We start from the raw sequence: 22,097 nt of genomic DNA on the forward strand, positions 1-22,097 counted from the left end.
GAGTGACAGGACAGATCTGAGACATTCTCATTAAAACCTACAGGAAAAAAATATATTCACAAAATCATGTCACTTGGCTTTTGCTGCCAAGCAGCCTAGAGCTTTGCATCCAAGCACTCAGAATCATTACACTATACAGATAAATGTTAATAATTTGCTGTTATGAACAGAATACTTTTCACAGTTAGCAGAATAGTTCAGTTGCAATAAACGTAAAATAACCATCTAGTCCAACTGCCTGATGACTTTAGGGCTGACCAAAAGTTAAAGCATTTTATTAAAGGCATTGTCCGAATGCCTCTTCATCACTGATAGGCATGAGAAAATTAAGATTCTCCCATTTTTATATGAAAATTGCTTAGAAAAAAGTTATCTAGGAGCCATTCAGAGATCACTTTCTCCCAGGCACACCAAAAGTGCTTGATTATCTCTGCTGAGTTAAAATGCCAGGTTAAAAGAGACTCCTCAATCCTCATCTGCAACTGCGTTAAGGCAAAAGACTTTCCAGGCAGTCACTGGATTTTGGGATCATGTAGCTGTGTATAGAGAGGTCTGTGAGGAGAGAAGGGGAGAGGAATCGTCTACAATTTCTCTCTTATTTTCTGCTTTATCTCCCTGCTCTGCTGCTGTACGGAGAGCTGAGTACATCACCCTCTCTTTAATCATCCGGGGGCTCTCAGCTGCATGTCACTGCTGGACTGGACAGAGTTTTCTGACACAGATCCCATCTTCTCTGGATGCACAGTCTGCTGCTCATGCGTAAACATCTCATATTGCCTTTTCTGTAGGTGTCAGTGCAAGGTAATGCAATAAAATATAAACCCAGGGAGTTCCATCACACAGAAGGCAAAAAAAAAAAATCATCTAAACGCACTGTTACATGAGTTAATTTGGATCTTAGAGTCTCTGATGGATTCCAGGGCTGACAAGGACAAATAAACCCCCTTGGACCAAACTCCACACTAGCAAGTAGGAGAAAGACCACCTTCTCTGACCCTTATTCCCTTAAACTGAAAAGCAAGTGCCAAAATCCCAAGTCTTTTCTGAACTTACTTGTATGTAACAGACACATCTCCTCCTCAGAGCTCTACAAATTCTCATTTCCCTCAATTTTAAGCTCCTTTCACCCTTCAGAAAGACGCAAGACTTTGTCCTTAAAAATAAGAGAGAAATGTGCATCAGAAGCGCTGTTTTCTCATTGGGGTGCAAAATAGGGAGAACATAGAGCACAGGTGCCTAACTCATTTTCACCGGGAGCCACATCAGTCTCATGGTTGCCTTCGAAGGGCCAAATGCAATTTTAGGACTGTATAAATGTAGGAGTAGCTGCACTTACACAGTCCTAAAATAGCATTTGGCCCTTTGAAGGCAACCGTGAGGCTGATGTGGCCTCTGGTGAAAATGAATTTGACACCCCTGACCTAGAGGAAGAGCGAGGGAAGACACAACGCTAAGGTGATGTTCTGGGGGTGTCTGTACGGGTGTCCTCTTTCACAGCCCCAGCTATGGAGCTTGGAAACACCCCCGCCTTGAAGAGCAACCCATCCAAACCCACCCAGGCAAAGAAGGCACCAACATCCCCACCGAAGGGTCCCGAGATTTGCCCAAAGTCACGGAGAACCTCCTGGCAAGGCCAGGTCACCCTCCTCATCCTAAGCAGCGCTGGAGGGAGCCCTGTTTCTGCCTGATCTCCCCGGGGGTGCAGGGACCCAGTTGTGTGGACTGCGGGGCAGCACCCCGCACCTTGCTGACCCCACATCCCGCTCCCCGCAGCCCCGCTCTGCGCTGGGCGGAGAGGAGGAGGAGATGAAGGAGGAGGAGGAGGCCGGTCTCGCCTCGCCCTTCCCTCTCGCCGGGTTTCCTTGCAGCATTTCCATGCTAGAGGTCTCCACCGAGCTGCGGAGCGAGGCTGTGCCTGCGCCGGGCCCTTCTTCCTTCCTTTGTGCATCCCCCAGCCCGGCTGCAGCCGTGTCCCCCCGCGCCGGCCGCCACGTCCCCGCTTCATCGCCCCTTCCCGGAGCCTCCCCCAGGCCTGAAGGCAGGAGAAAGCCGCCCCCCCGGGCTGGCAGAGCCAGGGCAGCGGCGAAGCGCTGGGTGCCACGTCGTGACATCCCCCCCGCCCCGTTCCCGGGGCACCGAGGCCGCATCCCCGCCCGCATCCCCGCATCTATCCCCGCTCCGCGTTCTCGGGTCCCCTTTGGCGGATGCTGCGCGTCTCCCCGGGCCGCTGGTGCTAAATGCTGAACGCCGACAGGATGGAGGAGTTTCAGAGCGAGGAAGAGGAGCCCTGGTACGACCAGCAGGACCTGGAGCAGGGTAAGGATGGGGACACCCGGGGATGGCGGGCCAGGGAGATGCGGGGGCAGAAAAGGCACAAATCCTGGGTAGGGGAGGTCAGGATACCTTCTCTGAAGATTCAAATTTGCTTGGCAAAGCCGGTGCCTCGTCCTGCGGTGGCATCTCCGTGGAAATCTCGGCTTCACTGCTTCAAGCCACTGTCCTGGCCATGAAAGTTTAAACCCGATGGATAGAGACAGGGAGCCCAGATCTGTCCTGAGCACTAGGGGCTAAAACATTTCCAGTGTTACATCCACAAGGAAGCCAGTTCCCCAAAAAACTTGCTGTGGGCAGAATGAAAGATGGGTAGTGATGACATTGGTTTCATCTCAGTGCAGCTGCAGGCAGAGTTAGCGGGCACACTAGTTAGTAATTAATACACTGGAAATAACGTGTGGCTAAGCTGAGGATGTTGAAAGTGTCTCTCAAAAGCTTTTGCTGTCCAAGCCAAAGCCAAAGGGACCTTCAGCTTCTAAGTCACCTAGTTACTTCTTGAGATTTCTCCAATCAGCCATAACAGCAGGAGAAATTGAGAAGGAGAAAAAAAAAATCAAGGCCAAGTTTCAAACAGCAAAAACAGCCTTGCTAGAGGATAAACATTCACTTGTGTAGTTTGTTTTGAAGTAACCGTACCTACGTTTGCACTAGTGCTATGTAATGTCTATCCTAAGGCTGGACAGTTGATAGCTGTGGATATTTGGTGCTTTTTTTCTTTTTTTTTTTTTCAATTTATTGTAATTATCTTAGTATTTTGAATTCACACACAGTAAGTAAATAACTGGAAGAAGTCCTGATGGCCAGTGGCCCAGGAATGAACAGAACTGATTTTTCAGTGCATAGCAAAAAAAGTAATTCCTAACTAAATACAGTACCCATCTGACACGTTGCACTATAGGTATGGTAGTTATATATTTGCTTTTGCCAGCTGACTGTCAGCCGGGACGTGCGGTCCAGCTCCAGTGCCTCTGCCCACCGAAGCTCCAGTACATTATGTCATGATTTAAAGTTTACACAACTTCAGCTGCAGGGCAGAGGCCCAGCAAGGAATGACAACCGGCTCCCCAGGGATTGTTGCAGCTGGTTTTTAACCCCAATTTCTCAGTTAATAGGAAGTATCAACAGCGGGATAGTGGGCACTGTTCTCCGAAACAACGCTCAGATTAAGCCAGAGCAGAGTACAGAGATGGAGCTATCGGCTGAATAAACAGTGCAGCCTTTGACTGCTCAGAAATTCACATTTCTGGGTGACGTCTTCCCATGGCTCACAAGGCGCTTGGGCACTGCTCCAGGGGCAGGATGCAGGCTGAGAAACAGCAGAACTACAGATGAATATAGGGAGCGTTGAACAACACGGGACCGATTGATTTTTAGCCCATCGCTGTCCCTGGTGTCAGGTTCATGAGTCAGCACTGGCACCGTACAACTGGCTCACAACAATAAAACCACCTTCCCACTGCAGGCCAGGTTCCCAGCTCTGTCCCAGCTGTGTAAATGCAGAATAACTGCCTCGAGATGATGGATTGATGCCGGGGATAGACTCCACCTTTGAGCACATACAGGACTGGAGGGAAACACAGACCCAAAACAAAGCCCAGCTGTGGGGTTTGCAGCCTCCAGTACAAACGGGGGCTGCACAGGCTTGCACAAACTCAGAAGGAGAAACGGGGAAGGCTTTAACTAAAATCACCCAACTGGAAAGATCCTACGGGGTAATTACAACCGTAATTAATTTGGATGGTTCACAAAGCATCACGAAGGACAGTGCAAGACCTTGTCCACATACACTGTGCCTGTGCATTACAGCCAGAGCAGCATCTAAAGGTCTTTGGAGATGAAACAGCCGTGGAGCTGTTGGCTTGGAAATGGGGGGTAAAAGATGTCCAGCGTAGCATGATTACAAGGCAGTCGTGGGCCAGCATTACTAAGAGGACTGGCATGCCAACAGCCCGGGGTCTGCAGAAACCCACGCCTGGCAGCAGCGCCAGGAAGGCAGAGGACAAAAGCACGGGCTTAAAGCCTGTTCCTGAGGAGCGAGGGGTGGGAGAAAGGAGAAGCATCCTAAGCTAGGAGAGTGGAGAAGGTTCTTCTGTGAACCAGTTGGTTCCTGGGCCTTTATTGTCATTTCACAACATCAAATATTTATTACATTTACATCCAAAACTGTTTGCTAAGCAACGGATGGCTTAACCGGGAGCTCTGTGATGATTATGTTAATTAACTATTTTAGCACCACAGCGCAAATTGTACCTCTGAGCACCTGTTACGTTCCTCCCCATCCTCCACAGAGCATTGCCTTACTGAAGTAACTAATTTTTCAATAAAATAAACCCCAATCGCTCTTTTCCCCCCCTGAAGTTCCCACTGCATTGATCACCTGCCTTGGAGGCAGCAAGATCCAGTCCCCGGCCTCAAGGCCCCTCCAGCCTCGTGCAAATGAAGCTGGTACCTTTCAGATTCCTTTCCCTGCTCCCCAGCGTGCCATAAGCCTGCCTGGTTCAAGGCATTGTACCAAAACGCCTTAGCACATTGCAGCAGAGACTCAAACCCCAGCCAGGAGACTTAATGGCAAGGAAACAGTAGTGGCATCCTCTGAGGTGTTTTCATTCTTATGATGTTTCCTCTGGGAAGGCTTCCTGATTTGAAGAAAGTGATAAAAATGGAGCTTAGATTACTTGGTAGCGTGGCTTTGCTTATTGCCAGGATTTCTAAGCATGAATAGCTGTCAGCACTGCTTTGTTCAGCCACAGGCTTCCATGGGCTGGGGAGTCTGTACCTCTGAGCATTAAAGCTAGAATATGGTGATGGTGAACCTTCCTCCAGCCATTGGGAACTGATGATGTGGCTAGAGTTGCATCATACCCTGTGCACAGTGTGTACGTGCAGCCAGATCCCAAGAGAATGAATGAGCTAAAATTAGAGATTCTGAGCTGGGGATAAGTGGGGACACCTCTTCTGTTCATCAGAAGCATTTGTGTTCAGGACGGCTGTGTGCCAACTCAGTCGCATCTGGATCCCAACGGAGGGGAGACCAGACCCAGCAGCTCCCTCTGTCAGCCACTTCCAGCCCTCATCTCCCCAGCAGCAATTTCCTGAGTCCTCCTCGCAGTCACTCCACTGCATTCCCTGATCTCCCCGACCTCCCTGTCCCCCTGCCAGCACTCAGGTCTAAGCCAAAGAGCAGAGCTCAGCCCAAGAGGAGGGCTCCAAAGCCACCTTTGCGGTCCCTGGAGCCTCAATACAGCCGAAGCGCTGGGGCGATTCCTCCCATGTAAATCAAACAGCTTCACACTGCTCCAAGTTAGCCAGCAAGACCAGAAATAATACCAAAACCAATACATCAGCTCATTGCCACAGCGAGACAGATAGCCGTCTTCTCCTGGGCAACCACAGCAACTTTTGGGCCAAACCATCTGCAATGCAGGCTTAGGACTTGACGGCTATAACCTCTAAAGGTCTCCAGATTTAAGGATCTTATTTTAATTCCTCTTCCTCCTGCCAAGCACCTGATTGCTTGCATGCTAAGAAGGAAAATGACACAAGGTGCTGAGCTTGCACCACTCCCAACTCATCCGCGTAAAGACACGGGGTCACCAGCGCTCTGGCGATCGGCTCCTGACATTGGGATAAACCCAGGGGATCAGTGCCAGCACCCACACCTGCCCGTTTTCTGCATCACCCAGCCTGTGTGGGGTGGTCTATAGCACTGCAGTTCACCCTCAGCCTGCCCAAAGGATTCACTGTAGTGGGGAGCAGGTGGCACCCCAAATTCTGTCCCTTGTGATGCTGTTAACCCAGTGGTCCAGCTCGGGCGACAAGCCAGGCAGCTTGCCTGTCCTCCAGGAGCACAGCAGTTAATCCACCATCCTTCCTTCCCAGCAGCAAGCCAGAAGGATGGACAGGGTTTTGCCTGCAGTAGCTGAGCCAGTTACTTATTTAGTGGTGCAGTACAGCAGGTACCTCGTGGAAGTGGAAAGTTTTCAGTGACTAATTGCTGAGCTGCTTGGGAATGACAAGGGGGACTAGAAAAGTCACAAGAGACAAGGAAATGAGATGACAGTTAGGTTAGTTTGGGGAAGGGATGAGAGCCTCCAAATCTGGGGAGGGGAAAAAAAGATAATATATATAGATGTATTTTCCTAGAATAAAAATTCCCCTGTTATGTGAAGGCAGGAAGAAAATGGAGCATGAAAGAGCCCCACACAGCAACTTCCAGGATCTCCATCCTGTTCTCTCATAGGAATTCCTTCCTACATCTGAACCCCAGGCACATCCTTCCAGCTGTGTGAGGGACCAGAATTAGAGGAACTGCTGGAAAGAAAAGAAGAGGCAAAGGGGAGGAAAAAAAACAAAAGAAAGAAATCAGAGATTTCCATATCTCCCCTCCTGAAACAATCAGCTAACAGTGGCATTTCTCCTTGGCAAGGCCACGTGTGAAGGATTTACAGTCCGAGCCCTGAAGGACGTTCCTCCCACAGCAGCCCAGGGACTGGCAGCCGAGGCAGTGGCTGTAAACACCCCATACGCAGTGGTTGTCCCACACTGTCTTCCAGTCCTCGTTCTTTCCTCCTGTACCAGCCAGCTCTGGCGGGTGACAGGGTGGATGCACTGACTCAGTGTGACAGTCAGGAGCCACTTGGAGCTGTGACAGCACCCAGGTCCGATCCTGCTCCTGCTAACAGCAGTGCCAGCACTAATGCACAGCTCGCTTGCTCCCGCACACGCACTGCTCTGCTAAAAGGCCTTTCCCAGAGCAAAACGGTGGTATATTGCATCATTATGGCTTCCAAAGCTTCTGCTTAGCCTGCTCAAAAACACATACGTGGGCCAAGAATTCAGGAAAATATCTCAGATACAAAATACCCCGGAGGAATGAGACCAGATGTTACACAACTGCCAGTCTTTGCACAGCTGGGAATTTTAACGTAACAAACAGTTGTAAACCTTCTCTCCAAACCCTTCCAGTTCTTTTAATGGTTTAAACAGCCTGTTCCTCTGCAGCCTTCTGGGAAGTCACTCTGGTTTATCCCATGCGCAGCTGCCCTGGCACCGCTCAGTTACCTTCTCTCCTCCCTGCAGATCTCAGTCCTTCAAGCTGGCAATGTCCAGCTCCATGCTGACCTCTTCCAGCTATGCAGCTGCAGCCATGGCAGGACATTATCATGCTGCCTTCCAAGTTTTCTTGGCCTGCAAGAAGGTGTTGCAGGTTTTGGTGTTGCTGGAGAGGGTGCTCATCATCCTTGCCAGTCCTGAGTCAGTTACAGCCTCCTGCCCCCAAAACACACTGGGGAGATGAGATTGCCACATGGCATCAATCCACTTGTCTGTTTCTTTAGCTTTAAAGGAGTAAAAGCCTCTGTTCATGGTTCTCTGCATCTGAACATAATTAATTAGTTGGAGCTTTGCTGCCCGGAGGAGGGGTGCATGCAGGAAAACACTGGCTGCCTTTCTCCCTGATCTTCCCTCACTTCTTCTCCCCAACAACTCTACTTTTCAGTATTTATTTAGGACACTTTCCGATGCAGGTGCACTATCAGAGCCTCTGAGCCACCAGTCACCGGGCTCTTTGAAACCATTTTAGCCTACAAGGCAACCACGGGCACTGAGGCTCTTTAGATAAGAGAACAGCAGGGAAAGATGCAGATGGGGCCCAGCCACGGTCTAATAACATACTCTGCGTTATCATGCTCTAACAACTTGGCAAAATGCACATCGATTGCTGTGGGCACGGCGATGGAACTGCTCTGCATGTGTTCATACAGACACGACGTATAAGCAGAGGTAACCATCCTTGGTTTCGAATGTTAATATAAAGGGGAGGCTCTGGGACACAGAATGACAGAGAGCAGAAAGACAAAGATGAGCATCAATTAAATAAATAATAATTTTAAAAGCCTGATGAGCATCTGAGAATAATAAAAAAAAAGAATTGCTGATAGAAAGGAAATACCAAATAAGACTGAAAAACGCAGAAAGCGAGGAAGGGAGCAGCAGGGGCTGGAGGAGGTCCCAGCAGCACAGCCTGGGAGACACAGCGCATCCCTGAGCCCCTCGTCCTGCCTGGAGTGGGGGGTCCAACCCAGAGGGAGCAGGACGGGTTGCTGCCCTAATTCCCTCTTGAGGTTTTCCACTCATTGGTGCTGCCACTTTTGCTCAGGGGACTAGAGACAGGAGGGAGGGAGCTGCTCTCATTGTGCTGTGCTTGCCTCTCCCTCCTGCAAACCGTATCTCTGCCACCAGCCAAGCTCCCCCAGAGCAGGGAAGCTTGTGAAGCCGAAGGCAGCCCAGGGGTACGTAACAGATTACGTAAGAGAAAGAAAAGGAAAAAAAAAGGCAGGAAATCCAGCAAATCTCATTAAGCTAACAGAAATACCCGTGTGCCCAACATCAGCCCAGCCGGGCTAAAGCCACAGTTTGAAGTGAGGTGGGGAAGATGCTGCTGCACTGCCTTTGCGTTACACCAAAACCCACAAAACAGCAGGCGCAAAGCTGAATTGGGTAGGAAAGTCTGAGTTATACCAGCATAAAAGGGATGGAGAATCCAGCCCTCAGCAGTAGCACTGGCAGGACAAGAGCCACCTGTGGAACGGGCGCGTTGAAAAGGCTTTTCCAGGTTGTTTGGGAGATGCTGTGAGGTGGCACTTGCTTCTCTGCACCCCAGCACGTTCCATTGCAAAGGCTTAGAAGGGCTAAGGGCACCAATTGCCTCCATCACCTGTCACGGAGCAGCAGTAAGTGATACACAAAAGCTGATCTTCATTGTAATACACCCAGACAGCACAATCCCTTGCAACTAAGAAGAAAAATAAATGAGCAGCAAGTACACCCTACCCTGGGGTAAACCAGCACAGCATCATTTATTTAGATTCTGAAAGGAATAATTGCACCTACCCTTGACTCTAAGTACCCGTGTGTAATGGAGCAGACAGCAAATGCAATTAAATTAAACGTCAACAGCATTAAACATCAGTTCTTAACTCTCAACCTACCCTATCCATCAGCTAACAAGCACCCTGAACTCCTCTGGAGCCCCCACACCAGAGCTCTGCTGGCTGCTCCTGCTCTTCAGCAGGTGAATTCAGCATTTGCAGTGGTAGGAGGGGACCAGAGCAGCCCTTTCTGCAACCCCAGACATTTAGGAAGGGCCAAGTAATTCCTTAATAATGCTCAGCTGAAAAGCACCTGCAAACACATGCACCATAAACCCCTGCTTTTTAGTTCTATGAGCCAAAAGACTCCTAACATCCCCCTCCAAGCCTGCCTGCCTTATGGGGTGGGAACAGGGCTGGGTTATTTAAAGGTGAGGAGCACAGCAAAGCATCCCCCAAACTGTGCTCAGAGCAGTGGGCACGTTCTCTCACAGCCCAGACATGTGAATCCCTCGATGCAAGAAAGACGATGGGAAAAGGCCCAAAGCAGAAGCTCCTGCAGCTTCCTCCAGAAAGCCGTGTTTTCATGGACCATCTGAATAGCTACGGGATCAGCCGAAACCTCCCCATCTTACCAGGCTTGTGCTCCCCTAACGCCACAACCGAGAGATGCTGGGGGAAAAAACCCTTCAGGGGACGGACTGTGGCAAAGACACAAACAGCTGCAGACCAGCACTGGGAAGGTGGAAACGGCTCCGAACTCTCCTTATGCTGCTGCGGAGGCTGGGGAAGCACTCAGCTCCACAGCAGCCTCGTGCAGCGCACATCTGCCTATGCCAGCATTGCCACGGGCTGCTGCAGCGGGGGAACACCCTGCGGTTTGATCCTCACCCTGTTTTAGTTAAAGACAACCTGCTACAGCTTCTGGATCAGGATTTTGGGGTTTTTTTCCGAAGCATTCTCAGTGACACAGAGCTAGCAGAATTGTCACTGGGCTGCTGCTGCTGATCTTTGCAGCTCCAGCACAGCTGCCTCCTGGATGTGCTGCCCTGCCGTGCTCCCCGGTACTGAGCACTGCTGTGATTCAACTCCTGCTCCCTTCCTACCAAATGGTCTTTTTCTCCTTCCCCTCCCTCCTTGCTCAGGCACCTTTCCCACAGAAGCTTGCAGGGAAACACAGCCTCCATCCCTCCCTCCGCTTGGCTCCAGAGGCACAGCTCTTTGTTTGGGGACACAGGGTGTCTCCATGGTTTGTGTTAATTAGAAGGGTCATGTCAACACTTAACGATGTTGAGAGCCAGGGGGCATGAAGCTGGTGCTGCCCAGGACAATTTGCATCCACAGTCCTCTCCCATATAGGGTTTGGGCAACACCAAGTCCTCCATTTTTGAGGTTGAATGTTGGCCGTTTCACAGCGGTGCCTTCAGCACAGGCACTGGAGGGATGGGGCACATCGAGCGGGCATGCAGCACGGCCGCTCCCCACCACTTCAATTCTCTGCGTCAAGAGGGGAGGGGCAAGGGAGGCATCAGCATATCTGCTAAATTAGGGCAAGTCGTACAGCACTGGCTGGCTGATCTGGCAGTGCAGAAGCAAAAAGGAATATAAAAAAATTGTGGGGAAACCAGTGCTATGCAGAGAGAATCACCAAATTCCTAAACAGTTCTTTTTTTGCCCCCAACTTGCTGAAATTTCACATTCAGCCTCAGGTTTCCAAGGTCTCAAAGAAGAGGAGCTGTGTGCTCCCCCAGCCTATGCAGAGCCACAATTAGTGCAAAAAAGGTAGAGAGAATCTGGTCTAAAGACGACATTAAAGCATGTAACATCCCCTCCCTCCCCACAGTCCCACAGCCTGGGGGCAACCAACAGGTGGGGATGAGGAGGGATGAGACAGGATTAACGAGGATGCTTTGGCTGGCAGGCGAAGAGTGAGTGTGTGCGTGTGACGGTGGCTGAGGCTGTTAAAAGACACTAAAAGAACTGGCTCCCAAGTGTCCTTCAAGCCCGGAGTCTCACAGGCCCTTACGCTAAAAATGGAACCGAAGAATCAATTTCCTCCTCAGAGCTCAGCCCCATTCTTTCCTTTTTCCCACCGTCCCCAAACGCCGCCCATTTCCCCCATTAAATTATTGCTGACAGAGCCCTTTAAATTACAATGCAGGATCTTGCACTGCCTAATCCACTTAACTCAACCCCAGCTGACTAAATTGAATGCCATATGGTGGGGGAGCAGTGGTGTAATCCTCAGGGACGGGGACACACTTGACTCATTACCTGGAGCACAGCACGGAGCCCTCTAGCTACTTGTCTCTGGGCTGAGACCCCATTTGCTACAAGGGATGCCAGTGTCCAGCAATGGCATCGGCTTTGGCAAGGTGACAGTGCCATTAAATACAGCCCCAAGCAGATTAAAGGCACAAATTGTCCTCCATCTCTGCTGGTATCTGGCTGTCCCCCAATCCCCAGCTGGTGCAGCAAACACTCAGTCTCCAAAGGGAACTTTGGAAATTGGATGAATTTGGTGATTTAAATTTAAAAAAATATATATATACATATATATATATATAGGTGGTGAGGGGGTCCATGGGGAAATGTGCCAATATCTTAATTGCACCGATAGCTGGGATTGCAGCCCTCAGACCAGGTCACTGTGCAATGATTAGGATTATAGTTAAAACGGTCACAGCCTAGAATAACATCCTACAATGCAAACCACAGCTGGAGAGCACATTCCTGTGGCAAAAGGGAGATTTGAGGACACAATGAGCAGCTGTTGGCTGGACCACATCTGGGGAACCAGCACCACTGGAGCTGCATGGAAAGAAAGACAGCCATCACCCAAACTAATAACACATCAGCACCTCACACAGTGCAGTGTTTTCCATGAGCAAAGCCCCATCCCACGCACTGACAGCGCTCATCCCCCTGAGCACTCATGTCCCAGAGGTCAGTGTGAGCTTGTTTTGTGATGTGCCATCTGAAGTGTGAGAGATCAGTGATTTTTCCAGGCTCAGAATACATCCTAGATGTCCTGACTCCCCTTCTTCTTGTCCTAGTGACCAAGTAGCTCTTTTTCCCCAATCAGCTGCATGGCCAAATCAACCACTGGCAGAAATGACAGCTGCTCCCAGCCATGGCAGAGCCTTTGCAAAGCACATCATTAGCTGCAGACTAGAGAGGAGCATTATGATGGGCTGAGAAAATGCCAGGGCAGGAGACCCAGGTCCCCTCACATGCTGCAGAACCCTCAATCCTTAATTATCTCAAACTGCATGATAACCATACCAGAGAAAGAAAGAGCAATAACACACACCAGGATCTCTTTCCTTACCTTTTAAAAGGTTTAAGGTCAGATTTTCAGTCTGCCACCTAAGAAACTCACCTCTAAAAGCACCAGGAAAAATAGGAACTCACATGCTCACGAGAGGCCAGGCTTTAAGAAGACAAGCAATTCCTGTGAAAGCAAAGGGATGTTATCAGAGCCAGCTGTGCCCCCCTCCCAGGCCCACAAACAGCATCACCTGAGGTGCTAAAACTTTGGCCAATATAGGATTCCCAGGGTCCCGGGGCTTTTTCTTTACCCAGGAGCAGCAAACCCAGCGTTTGAAGCCAACCACACTGTCAACACCTATAGTTCACTCCTCCTGAAGTCCAACTATTTTGGTAGCTTCCTAAAGGCATTTAGAGGTGGCAAAGAGTAAACACAAAGCAGTTCATCCTCACCACGGAGCTGCCCCAAGGAAAGCACCGCAGACCCGGCCAAGGCAGCGCTGCCAGGGGGGCGGGTTGAATTTGGGAGATGTTTCCAGCCCCCTCGGGCCACACGTGGGTTTATTACTGCTGTCAGTCTGTTAGCGGGTGATGGATGGAGGCTGACAGGGAAGGGAAGGCAAGGCACTCCCTTCGTTAGAGATAATAATATAATTTACAGAGCCCCGCAGGGCTTTGCCAACCCTCACTCTCATTCTGAGGGATGCTGAGCCCCTCAGCCCCGCGGGTCTCGGTGATGGGGGATGGAGGTGCTGAGCAGCTGCCACAGCCACACCTGGGGTCTGATCCTGCCTATGCAGTGTGTAAGTGCAGTGCAGGAGGGTTACACGCCAGCCAGGCACCAAATCCTTGCATGAAAGAGCTGCAGATGTCCCAGGCCTGGCCTCCCCTTCTCCTGCAGCCCAGCACGACAAAAGAGGCCAAATCCTGTACATCCCATAAGCACACATCCATCCCCAAACCTGCCAATAAAACCAACGCCGTGCAAAATGTGTCACCGCATTTGGTGCGGTGACATTCAGGGACCCCACTGCACCCACTGTGCCGTGGGAACTGCAGCAGCTTTGTCCCGTCTGCTTTTCAGACTTGCACTTGGCCGCAGAGCTGGGGAAGACGCTGCTGGAGCGCAACAAAGAGCTGGAGGACTCCCTGCAGCAGATGTACGCCACCAACGAGGAGCAAGTGCAGGAAATCGAGGTAGGGACACAGTGGGGATGGGAGCTGCTCGGCCACCACTGTCACCTAAGGGTGATGGGGAGGAAGGGATGGTTCCACCAATGCCACGAGCTCAGATCCGGGAGAAAGGAAGGGATGCGCCTTGGGGATGGGAGTTAAAACCCACCCCAGCCCTGGAGAGGATCCTCTTTCCCTACTAAGTGGGATTTTTCCCGTTCTCACATCCCCACTCCCTGCCCAGATGTGCACACCAGATTTTGGCACCAGGTTGCATCTGGAGCACGTTTGGCCTTTCCCTGCCCATCTGCCAGCCTTCACACTCGCTCCTCTCTGCTCTGCTACTGCTTTCCCTTGATTCCAGTTATTCATAATCACGTTTGTTCCCAGCTGGCCCCTCGGCACCCCCGTAACACAGCCCCCTTTGTTAGAAGCATAAAATAGCTCTTTCTCCACGAGCTACAACCTAAATCACTGTTTCAAACATTCTTTGGGGTCAGGGCAGTATTTCTAAGAGCCCAAAGAGCTGAGCTTAGAGGCCATAAACCCGCTGTGCCAGGAGGGTTTTCATCCACTGGAAAACTTCTAGGGATCTGTGAATTAAGAAAGGAATATTGGAAATGGCTTGATTTAAAAGGATGCGGGGCAGAGCAGCACATGATGGCAGCAGGGATCTGACAGCTGATGTCCAAGGATGCTGGTGGGTGTATTTATCTGTCCTTCAGGAGCACGTCCACCGTGGATTTGGGATCTGGTCCCAGGTCAGGGTGAGCACCTGAGCAGATGCCCCTCTCACAGTCTTTGCAGGATAAAATCCCGCAATGACAGATTCACAGAAAGGGATCTGCAAACACTCAGAAGCCATGAGTCTTCTCACATTTCACAGGCTTGGAGTTTTAGCCTGAATTCCCAAGGAAAAACAGCTTCTGCAATCGATCTGTCAGACGATCCAGTAACCAACTGGCCAATTTCAGTCAGCTTTGGTGGAGGGTCACGGTCCCAGGGATATCAGCTTTCTTTGGGTACTGGGAATAAAAAAGCAGCTGAATAGAGAGAGATTGAGGTTTGTGCCTTTCACAGAGGGCACGGGAAGTTCAATCGTATTTTAGACACAAAAGTATTTACAGTGGGCAGGGCTCTGGATATTTCAGCTGTTGGAAGAGGCTTCAATCAGGTCAGGGATAAATTAGCCACAAAACACAATATCAGAGGAAGCAAAGGCTGTAGGAATTCCTGCCTGTGAAGCAACCTGGATTTTGGCTGTGGAGTATTTGTGGTTTGTCTTTTTTTCTGCAGTACCTGACCAAGCAACTAGAGATGTTGCGGCAGATGAACGAACAGCATGCGAAAGTCTACGAGCAGCTGGACCTAACAGCACGGGACCTGGAGCTCGCGAACCAGAAGCTGGTGCTGGAAAGCAAGACATCCCAACAGAAAATACAGTGGTACGGCCTCCCCTCCTCCCACCGCAGCCATGCTGGACCCAGCAGACCTTCATTTCACCTCTCCCCGGCCCCAAAGCGCAGCCTGTCTTTGCTGTTTAAGCCATTCTCTTATCACTCGAGGTTTTGCAGCTATTTACAACACAAGCTGGTTAGCAGAGGTCAGCCGTGGCACAGACACCCCTGGGACCAGGGCTGGATAAAGGAGGGTCTGGAGCTGCCACAAGAGGCACGGCAGCCTCTTCTCCTCCTCCTCGGTTGTGTTTCCTTGAATAAAAGGCACATAATCAGATCAGGGAGGTCCCCAGCACACAACAGAAACACCAGGCACAGATCCAGCATTCAGCAAAACCCTGGCTAGTCCATGCTGAAGCACCAATTTGTCAATAACTATTTCTTTCCTAAAACAGGCTCACGATCAAGGTCGTCCCTGGCAAGAACAGGCTCAGCCACGTCCTTGCAATGCAGCATCTTTTGCAAACAACTGTGCAGAGAAGGAGCTGTGGAGCAGAGGGTTTTACAAACTGTATTCACAGCCAGAGCAAAACTAAATCTCTGCCCAGTCTCCCTGTGTTTATCTCTACAAGTAAAACAAGAGGAAGGGAATAAATAGCTCACCTGCTTGTTTTCAGTGCAGAGATACTCCAGGATAGTGCTTATGTCCCAGAGGTGAACGTTTTAGCCAACTGATTTGACGACAGGGGGTCTCAAATTAGTACAATCCCTTGCCACCGCTCAAATCCCCCACCCTTTGCTACATTTTAAGAGTGATCGTGTGGAGAAAGTCCAACCATTGCCATGAAAAGCAAGTGCTGTCACACTCCTAGGGCACACGCTAGAAACTGGAAGCACCTTCCATAGACCGTCTTTCTTTATAGGGAAAACCCACTTTTCTAGGACCGGTTGTGCCTGACTACTCACCTGTGCCCCCTCCTCTCTCCGCAGCTTGACGGAAACGATCGAAGGGCTGCAGAACCAAGTGGAGGAGCTGCAGAAGCAGGTGGAGGAAATGCGGAGCTTGGAGCAGCTCCGCATCCGGCGGGAGAAGAGGGAGCGACGCCGAACCATCCACACCTTCCCCTGCCTTAAGGAGCTGTGCTCCAGCCCCAGGTACCGAGCTTTGCCTTTAGCAACCCCTTCAAGCTTCTTCCCACCTCCTCTGCCCAGGGGCCAGCCGCTCCATGGGTGCACAAAGCCCCACATACACCTCTATAGAGATCGAGGCTCTGCCTCAGAACCTGAAACTCAGTCCTGACAGTGAAGGGAGGACTTAGAATCATCAACTATTTTGGGTTGAAGGGACCTTCACAGCTCATCCAGTGCCACCCCTGCCATGACAGGGACATCTTCACCAGCTCAGGTTGCTCAGAGCCCCGTCCAGCCCGGCCTGAGATGTCTCCAGGGATGGGGCATCCACCACCTCTCTGGCCAGTGTTTCACCACCATCACTGTAAAAAATAGCTTCCTCATGTCCAGCCTGGATCTCATCTCCCAGCACAAGACCAGCACTGAAACTAGTTGGGATGGGGCAATTTTCCCTGTACCCCCCAGAGCACCAGTCACACACCAGGTTACTCCACGCGCTGCCAAGTGCTGAACAAACACATCCAGCACTATTGCACATTTGATCCTCCTTAAAACCCATCCACTCTGTTAATTCACTGACCTCAGGAGGACATTTCTTGCTCAGCTTTGTCCATAATAGAGGCTTCTTTAAATAGATAAGCAATCGATAAACTTTTTTACTGAAAGCACACCCTGCCAGAGGATATGAACAAAAGACACTTTTACTGCAGCAGCAAGGGGGATGTTACGAGGGCATAATCCAATCCCTAGCAAAATTTATTTAACATCTCAATGACTTTTCCTCCCAGTCCTCCCCAGTCCCACTCCCCCCCAGTGCCTGGGGTCCTCGGTTGGGTTTGCAGCTCTGCAGTTGGCTCCGAAGGTCAGGCTGCCCTTCTGTTACTGGGAAATCTGTTCAATACCCCCACCCAGCCATGCCTCCCAGGGGAGGCCACGGTGGTTGCTCTTTTCCAATCTGCTCTAACCAGATAGGATGCCACGGGCACTTCAGACTGATTTCCCAACAGAAGCGTGAGGGAAGGGGGAAGTGCTTGTTGTGGCTTCCCAAATAGTGAAGCAGGGGCAATGGTGTCAAAACTCTCTGCCTGCCTGCCTTGCTGCAGCAATCTTCTCCCACTCTCTCAGGAGCACCTCCCAGCCACAGGGACATGGGATGGCAGAGCCTCTACTGCTGGTTTTTGGCTGGATGAGGTTTGGGGTTGTTGGCAGATGCAGTGAGGAGTTGGTGAACTCCTAAGCCTTCTACTGTCAGCTCAGACTGGTAGCCCTTGGACATTCATCCTTGCCTCCCGACAACATTGGCAGCTTGTCCATTGACCAGATAAGCCTTTTACATTTTAGGGTTTAATTTCCCTTCTGTCTTTCATCACTGCTGTCAAATGACACTGCAGGTTCTCTGGGACAGAAACCAGGCTCAGTGTCCAGAAGAGCCACAGCCACATGTTCTGGTCTCCTGACACATGGGAGGAGGCACATCTCCCTCCACGAGCTGACGTTACCTCCTTTCTGGGCATCACTGGAATTAGTTACATGACAATAAGAGACAATCTGAGTGCTGCATGGCCTGTCACTTAGTCAGACTCTCTCAAGAGTCTTCCTTCCCTTTCAGGTATGAGGACGCGTTCCAGGTCCACAGCTCTTCCACAGAGTTCAACCAGAAGCCACTGGAGAGGGAGAATGAGCGTCTCCAAGCCATGGTGAACTCCCTGAGGTCCCAAGTCAACCAGGAGAAGCAGCGGAAGGAGCGGGTTGAGCGAGAGTACACCTCCGTCATCCAGGAGTACTCGGACCTCGAGCAGCGGGTGTGCGAGATGGAGAATTGCAAACTGCGCATCAAGGAGCTGGAAGCCGAGCTCCTGGAGCTGCAACAGATGAAGCAAGTCAAGAAGTATTTGCTCAGCAGAGAAGACAACTTGTCCGAGGCCCTCCTTGAGCCGTTGAATAACGCCCCAGAAGCCGACTACATCGACCTCTCTGAGGAGGAGGGAGGAAAAAGTAATGGGCCGTCAATGACGCCTTCCCCAAACCACCCTGTCCGTAAGAGCTGCAGTGACACAGCCCTCAACGCCATCGTGACCAAGGATGCCGTGAGCCGGCACGAGGGCAATTACACGCTGCACGCAAACAACGTGCGCAAACGGGGCATGTCCATCCTGAGGGAGGTGGACGAGCAGTATCACGCCTTGCTGGAGAAGTATGAAGAGCTCCTGAGCAAATGCCGGCAGCACAAGGACAGCGTGCGTCACACGGGCGTCCAAACGTCCCGGCCCATCTCCCGCGACAGCTCCTTCAGAGACTTCCGAGGAGAGGGACATGAGCTGGAAGAGCGAAAAACCATGGAGAAGACCATCAGCAAACACGTGGAGGCAGTGGACAAGCGGCTGGAGCAGAGCCAGCCTGAGTACAAGGCTCTTTTTAAGGAGATCTTTTCCCGCATCCAGAAAACAAAAGCGGACATCAATGCCACAAAGGTGAAAAACAAGAGCAGCAAATGAGCCTGGCCTCTCTGCAAACTCCCACGTGCAATCGCAACCGCCAAGTCTTCTCCTCAGCCCCAGGAAACGCCACATGGCCCCACTGCTTTGAAGGTTCAAGAGGTCTACAAGCAAGAAAATGTCATGGAGACTCAACTCACTTTTTTCAAGCTTGGGCTCCGGACAACTCGTTGGGACAATTGTACATTGTAGTTAGAGGATTTCACAAACTGTCTGACGGATCTCCGCATGAGTTGCTGCCGCTGCCAGACATCACAACAGCAACGTAAACCGCACCACGGAAAAGGAAAACTGAACACCCCCTCCACCCTTTTCAGCTTGTCTTACAGCCCGATGATCTGCAAGCAAAAGCCTGGATGTCCTCAGGCATCCCGCCACAGCTGGAGCTCGGTGTTTCAAAGTAAAACAATAAGCCATCAGAACTGCAGCGGCTGCTCCAGTACACCAGCCCAAACTTCCACTTTGGTTTTATGGCTAAGAACCTACGCTTGCACCTAAGAGACACCTTCTCCTCCCCCACAGGGCAGTATGTTCTTGCTATTTAAGCCATTCTCTTACCAGTCAGGTTTTTCAGCTATTTACAATGCAAACTCATTGCAACTGGAAAAACTTGAAGAGAAACGTAAAACTGATTGTTCCATCTTCATCAGCGTCACTTAGTATTTCAGTCCATCCTCTCCAGACTTTGTAGACATACGGGATTTCCTCGCTTTAAATCTGCCCCAGTATTTCAGCCCAGGTGAAGCGCTGTGCCAGGCAGGAACTCGATCACCAGGGCTTTCCCATAAGCCAGACGAGAAGTGCGATTACAGTATTAGAGAGAGACATTTCATCTCATGGTCCGGGTACCGGCACTCTGCGCTGTGCTCTTCAAGAGCTTCTCATTGCCCCATCATAGCAAACTCCTCACATACACCTTGTCTGGGCTTGCAGAACTGACTACCAAGGACTTGCTCACAAGCAGAAGGATGAAGCATCACACTCGTACAGTAGCGCTCATCACGCATTGCCCTTCACTTTTTGCTCTGAACATCCCCCCAGCTGAGAGGACAGATTTCAATCTTCTGCTGAAAATCATCTTTCTTGACTGAGAAACCGTCTCCAAAGGTTGTCTCCTCTCAGTTCACTCCCCAGCACTGAAATCTCCTCGCTTTTGCTTCCACAGACATGCAAACACCCAGCCAAAAGGCTGCTGCAGTCTCAGGAATCACCGGTTTCCATTTTTCATGAACTAGATGTTGACTGTGTACGGTCAGACACGTGTTTTAGGCAGAGAAGCAGCGTTTCTTTACAGCTTAGGCAACACCCTGAGCGTTGAGCCACAAGAAACAAGCAGTTCAGTGTAAGCTACCTATTCTGTACCTGCCTGGAGACCAACTTCAGGCCAGATTTGGATTCTGATTTCACCAGCTTACATCCCAAAATCTTGGGGAAATGGTTGGGGTTTTTGCCACATTGAGATAAATAAATGAGAATGTGGCTTTGGAGGGGGAAGACTGTTAAAATGTAATTATTCTCCAAGCCTTGACATTACAAGGAGCTACCTTTCTTTCACTTGCCGTGGAATTAATGCAAAAATACCCCCCGAATACCCTCTTTTGTTAAGCTGAGCACCACGCAGGTAAGTTGGCAGGAGTGCAATGCCCAAACCATCCCCGCTCCAGGGGTCTCCTCCTCAAACCACCCACCACCGGCTGCTCTGCTCCCCCACGCCCCGCATCTCCACGTGCCCCACGGCCCCAAACCCACGGAACATGAGGAGGACCATCCGCACGACTGTGGCTACCAGCTCTGTAACACTATGGAGAACCTTCATGCCTTATTTATTTATAATGGAAAGCAGTTGTCTAATAAAATAAAATAAATAAAAATGAACAACAACAGCAATAAAAGCATCGTGGTTGGTTTTCTCGGAGCGTCCACCGCTCCGTTATTTCCACATTTGTAGCAGGGGACAGCCGGAGCAATGTGGGTTTAATTCAGATGATATTTACTCATCTGGTTCCTGCGGAGGTGTGGGAAGGGATCACCTTCACCTTCCCTGTGTGAAACAGCACCACAGTTAAGTGTACAGCAGATTAAATATACTTTCAAATGCTTTATTCGCTTCCCAAATAAAAAGGAACACCGGTATTCTCAAAACCGAGACTTTCTTTACAGTTCTTTTTACTTTTAAGAACAGCAGAATAGTTATTTCTTTGATTTTCATGTATGATTTGGGTCAAGGAAATGCTTCAGGCTCCTCTGCAGAAAGCAGAATTTGCCGAACTATATTGCTGCATTATTTATATAACATACATTTTATGCACTTGGACTACTAACATTTGCCACACGATAAAAAGCCTTCTTTTGTCAGCTCTGAAGTCTGTAAAGACGCACAGTTTCTAAGTTTGCGATTCAAATGCTAATTTTGTTTTGGTCTTTCTTGAAAACCACACATCCAAAAATGATTGATGTTAAGTAACACGATATTAGTATTTGGCTGAACAAAGGAACAGCTGCTGTACATCAGCAGTTTGTTCAGCAAAGTGCCGAGGGCATTTTTTTGGCATCCAAAAATATTAATGGCCATATATATATATATATATATATATATACATCCTGATGACTGTGTGAGTCAGAGTCACTTGATTTTTTCTGAAGTGAGGCTTTAATTGATCAAAGGAGGAAAAAGTAAGCATCTTCTGGCCTTTTATCCCACCTTCTATCTAAACTTTTCAAATTGCTTGGAAAAGACCAAGGAAAACTCCACAACTCCATTGAGGGGTAAGAAGGGAGTATTAGGCAACCACACCGCTCATCACAGAAACTGGTCTGATGGGGAGCAGCAGCTATTTAATAGCACACCCCATGGTTCAGGACAGAAAGAAAACTACTGCATGCAATTAGAATGGCTGAGAAAAGGTACGATATAATACAAAATAATGATTCCAGAATTTGGCAAAACCTGTTCCGTTCACACTATTAAGATCAATAAGGGCACAGCTTGTCAAGAACTCCGTTTTGTGCTGAATTTGACAAGTGCATCTCCACCAGATCTAGTCTGGCTTCTTACTTTACCACCAGTTCGAATAACCCTTCAGAAAAGGCCCCATCACCACAAATAGGGATGGACCACCTGAAGCACAAATTCAAGGGGTTTACAGAGCTCGGACTCTCACCAGGAAAGAGATTTCCTAATTCAGCCATCTTCCCTCCCCTGCGGGAGCTGAGACCCTCTGGAAGGTCCTGCAAAGTCCCGACTCGCTCCTACCTCAGTGACTCATGCCCTCAGTGTCACCGGGAGTGACCGTATCCTTGGCCACATCAGCTTTTCCATCATATTTCAGGGACAGCTACTGACAGCTCCTGCTCACCACTGACCACCATCACCAACCAGGCTCGACTTGGTTTCTAAGCCAGCACCAGAGGCTGTTCATGTCTCCAGC

General features: G+C 50.0%; 1 protein-coding gene across 1 annotated transcript; it reads left to right on the forward strand.

Moving 5' to 3' along the window:
• Positions 1-1,853: 1,853 nt before the first annotated feature.
• CDR2L (cerebellar degeneration related protein 2 like) lies at positions 1,854-20,561 on the forward strand. Its single transcript, XM_005503085.4, has 5 exons — positions 1,854-2,316; positions 13,558-13,670; positions 14,943-15,091; positions 16,034-16,198; positions 17,784-20,561. Exons 1-5 carry the CDS (start codon positions 2,238-2,240, stop codon positions 18,667-18,669), a joined length of 1,392 nt encoding a protein of 463 aa, XP_005503142.3. The 5' UTR covers positions 1,854-2,237; the 3' UTR covers positions 18,670-20,561.
• The last annotated feature ends 1,536 nt before the right edge of the window (positions 20,562-22,097 follow it).

Source organism: Columba livia, chromosome 18 (genome assembly GCF_036013475.1).
Source record: "Columba livia isolate bColLiv1 breed racing homer chromosome 18, bColLiv1.pat.W.v2, whole genome shotgun sequence".
Lineage (NCBI taxonomy): Eukaryota > Metazoa > Chordata > Aves > Columbiformes > Columbidae > Columba > Columba livia.

What these genes read in the sequence shown, in the direction of transcription:
- CDR2L (XM_005503085.4), top strand. Translation starts at nt 2,238, where the DNA reads ATGCTGAACGCCGACAGGATGGAGGAGTTTCAGAGCGAGGAAGAGGAG. An exon ending in CCAGCAGGACCTGGAGCAGG is followed by an intron (nt 2,317 to 13,557) that starts GTAAGGATGGGG and finishes TCTGCTTTTCAG; the next exon opens with ACTTGCACTTGGCCGCAGAG. An exon ending in GAGCTGTGCTCCAGCCCCAG is followed by an intron (nt 16,199 to 17,783) that starts GTACCGAGCTTT and finishes CTTCCCTTTCAG; the next exon opens with GTATGAGGACGCGTTCCAGG.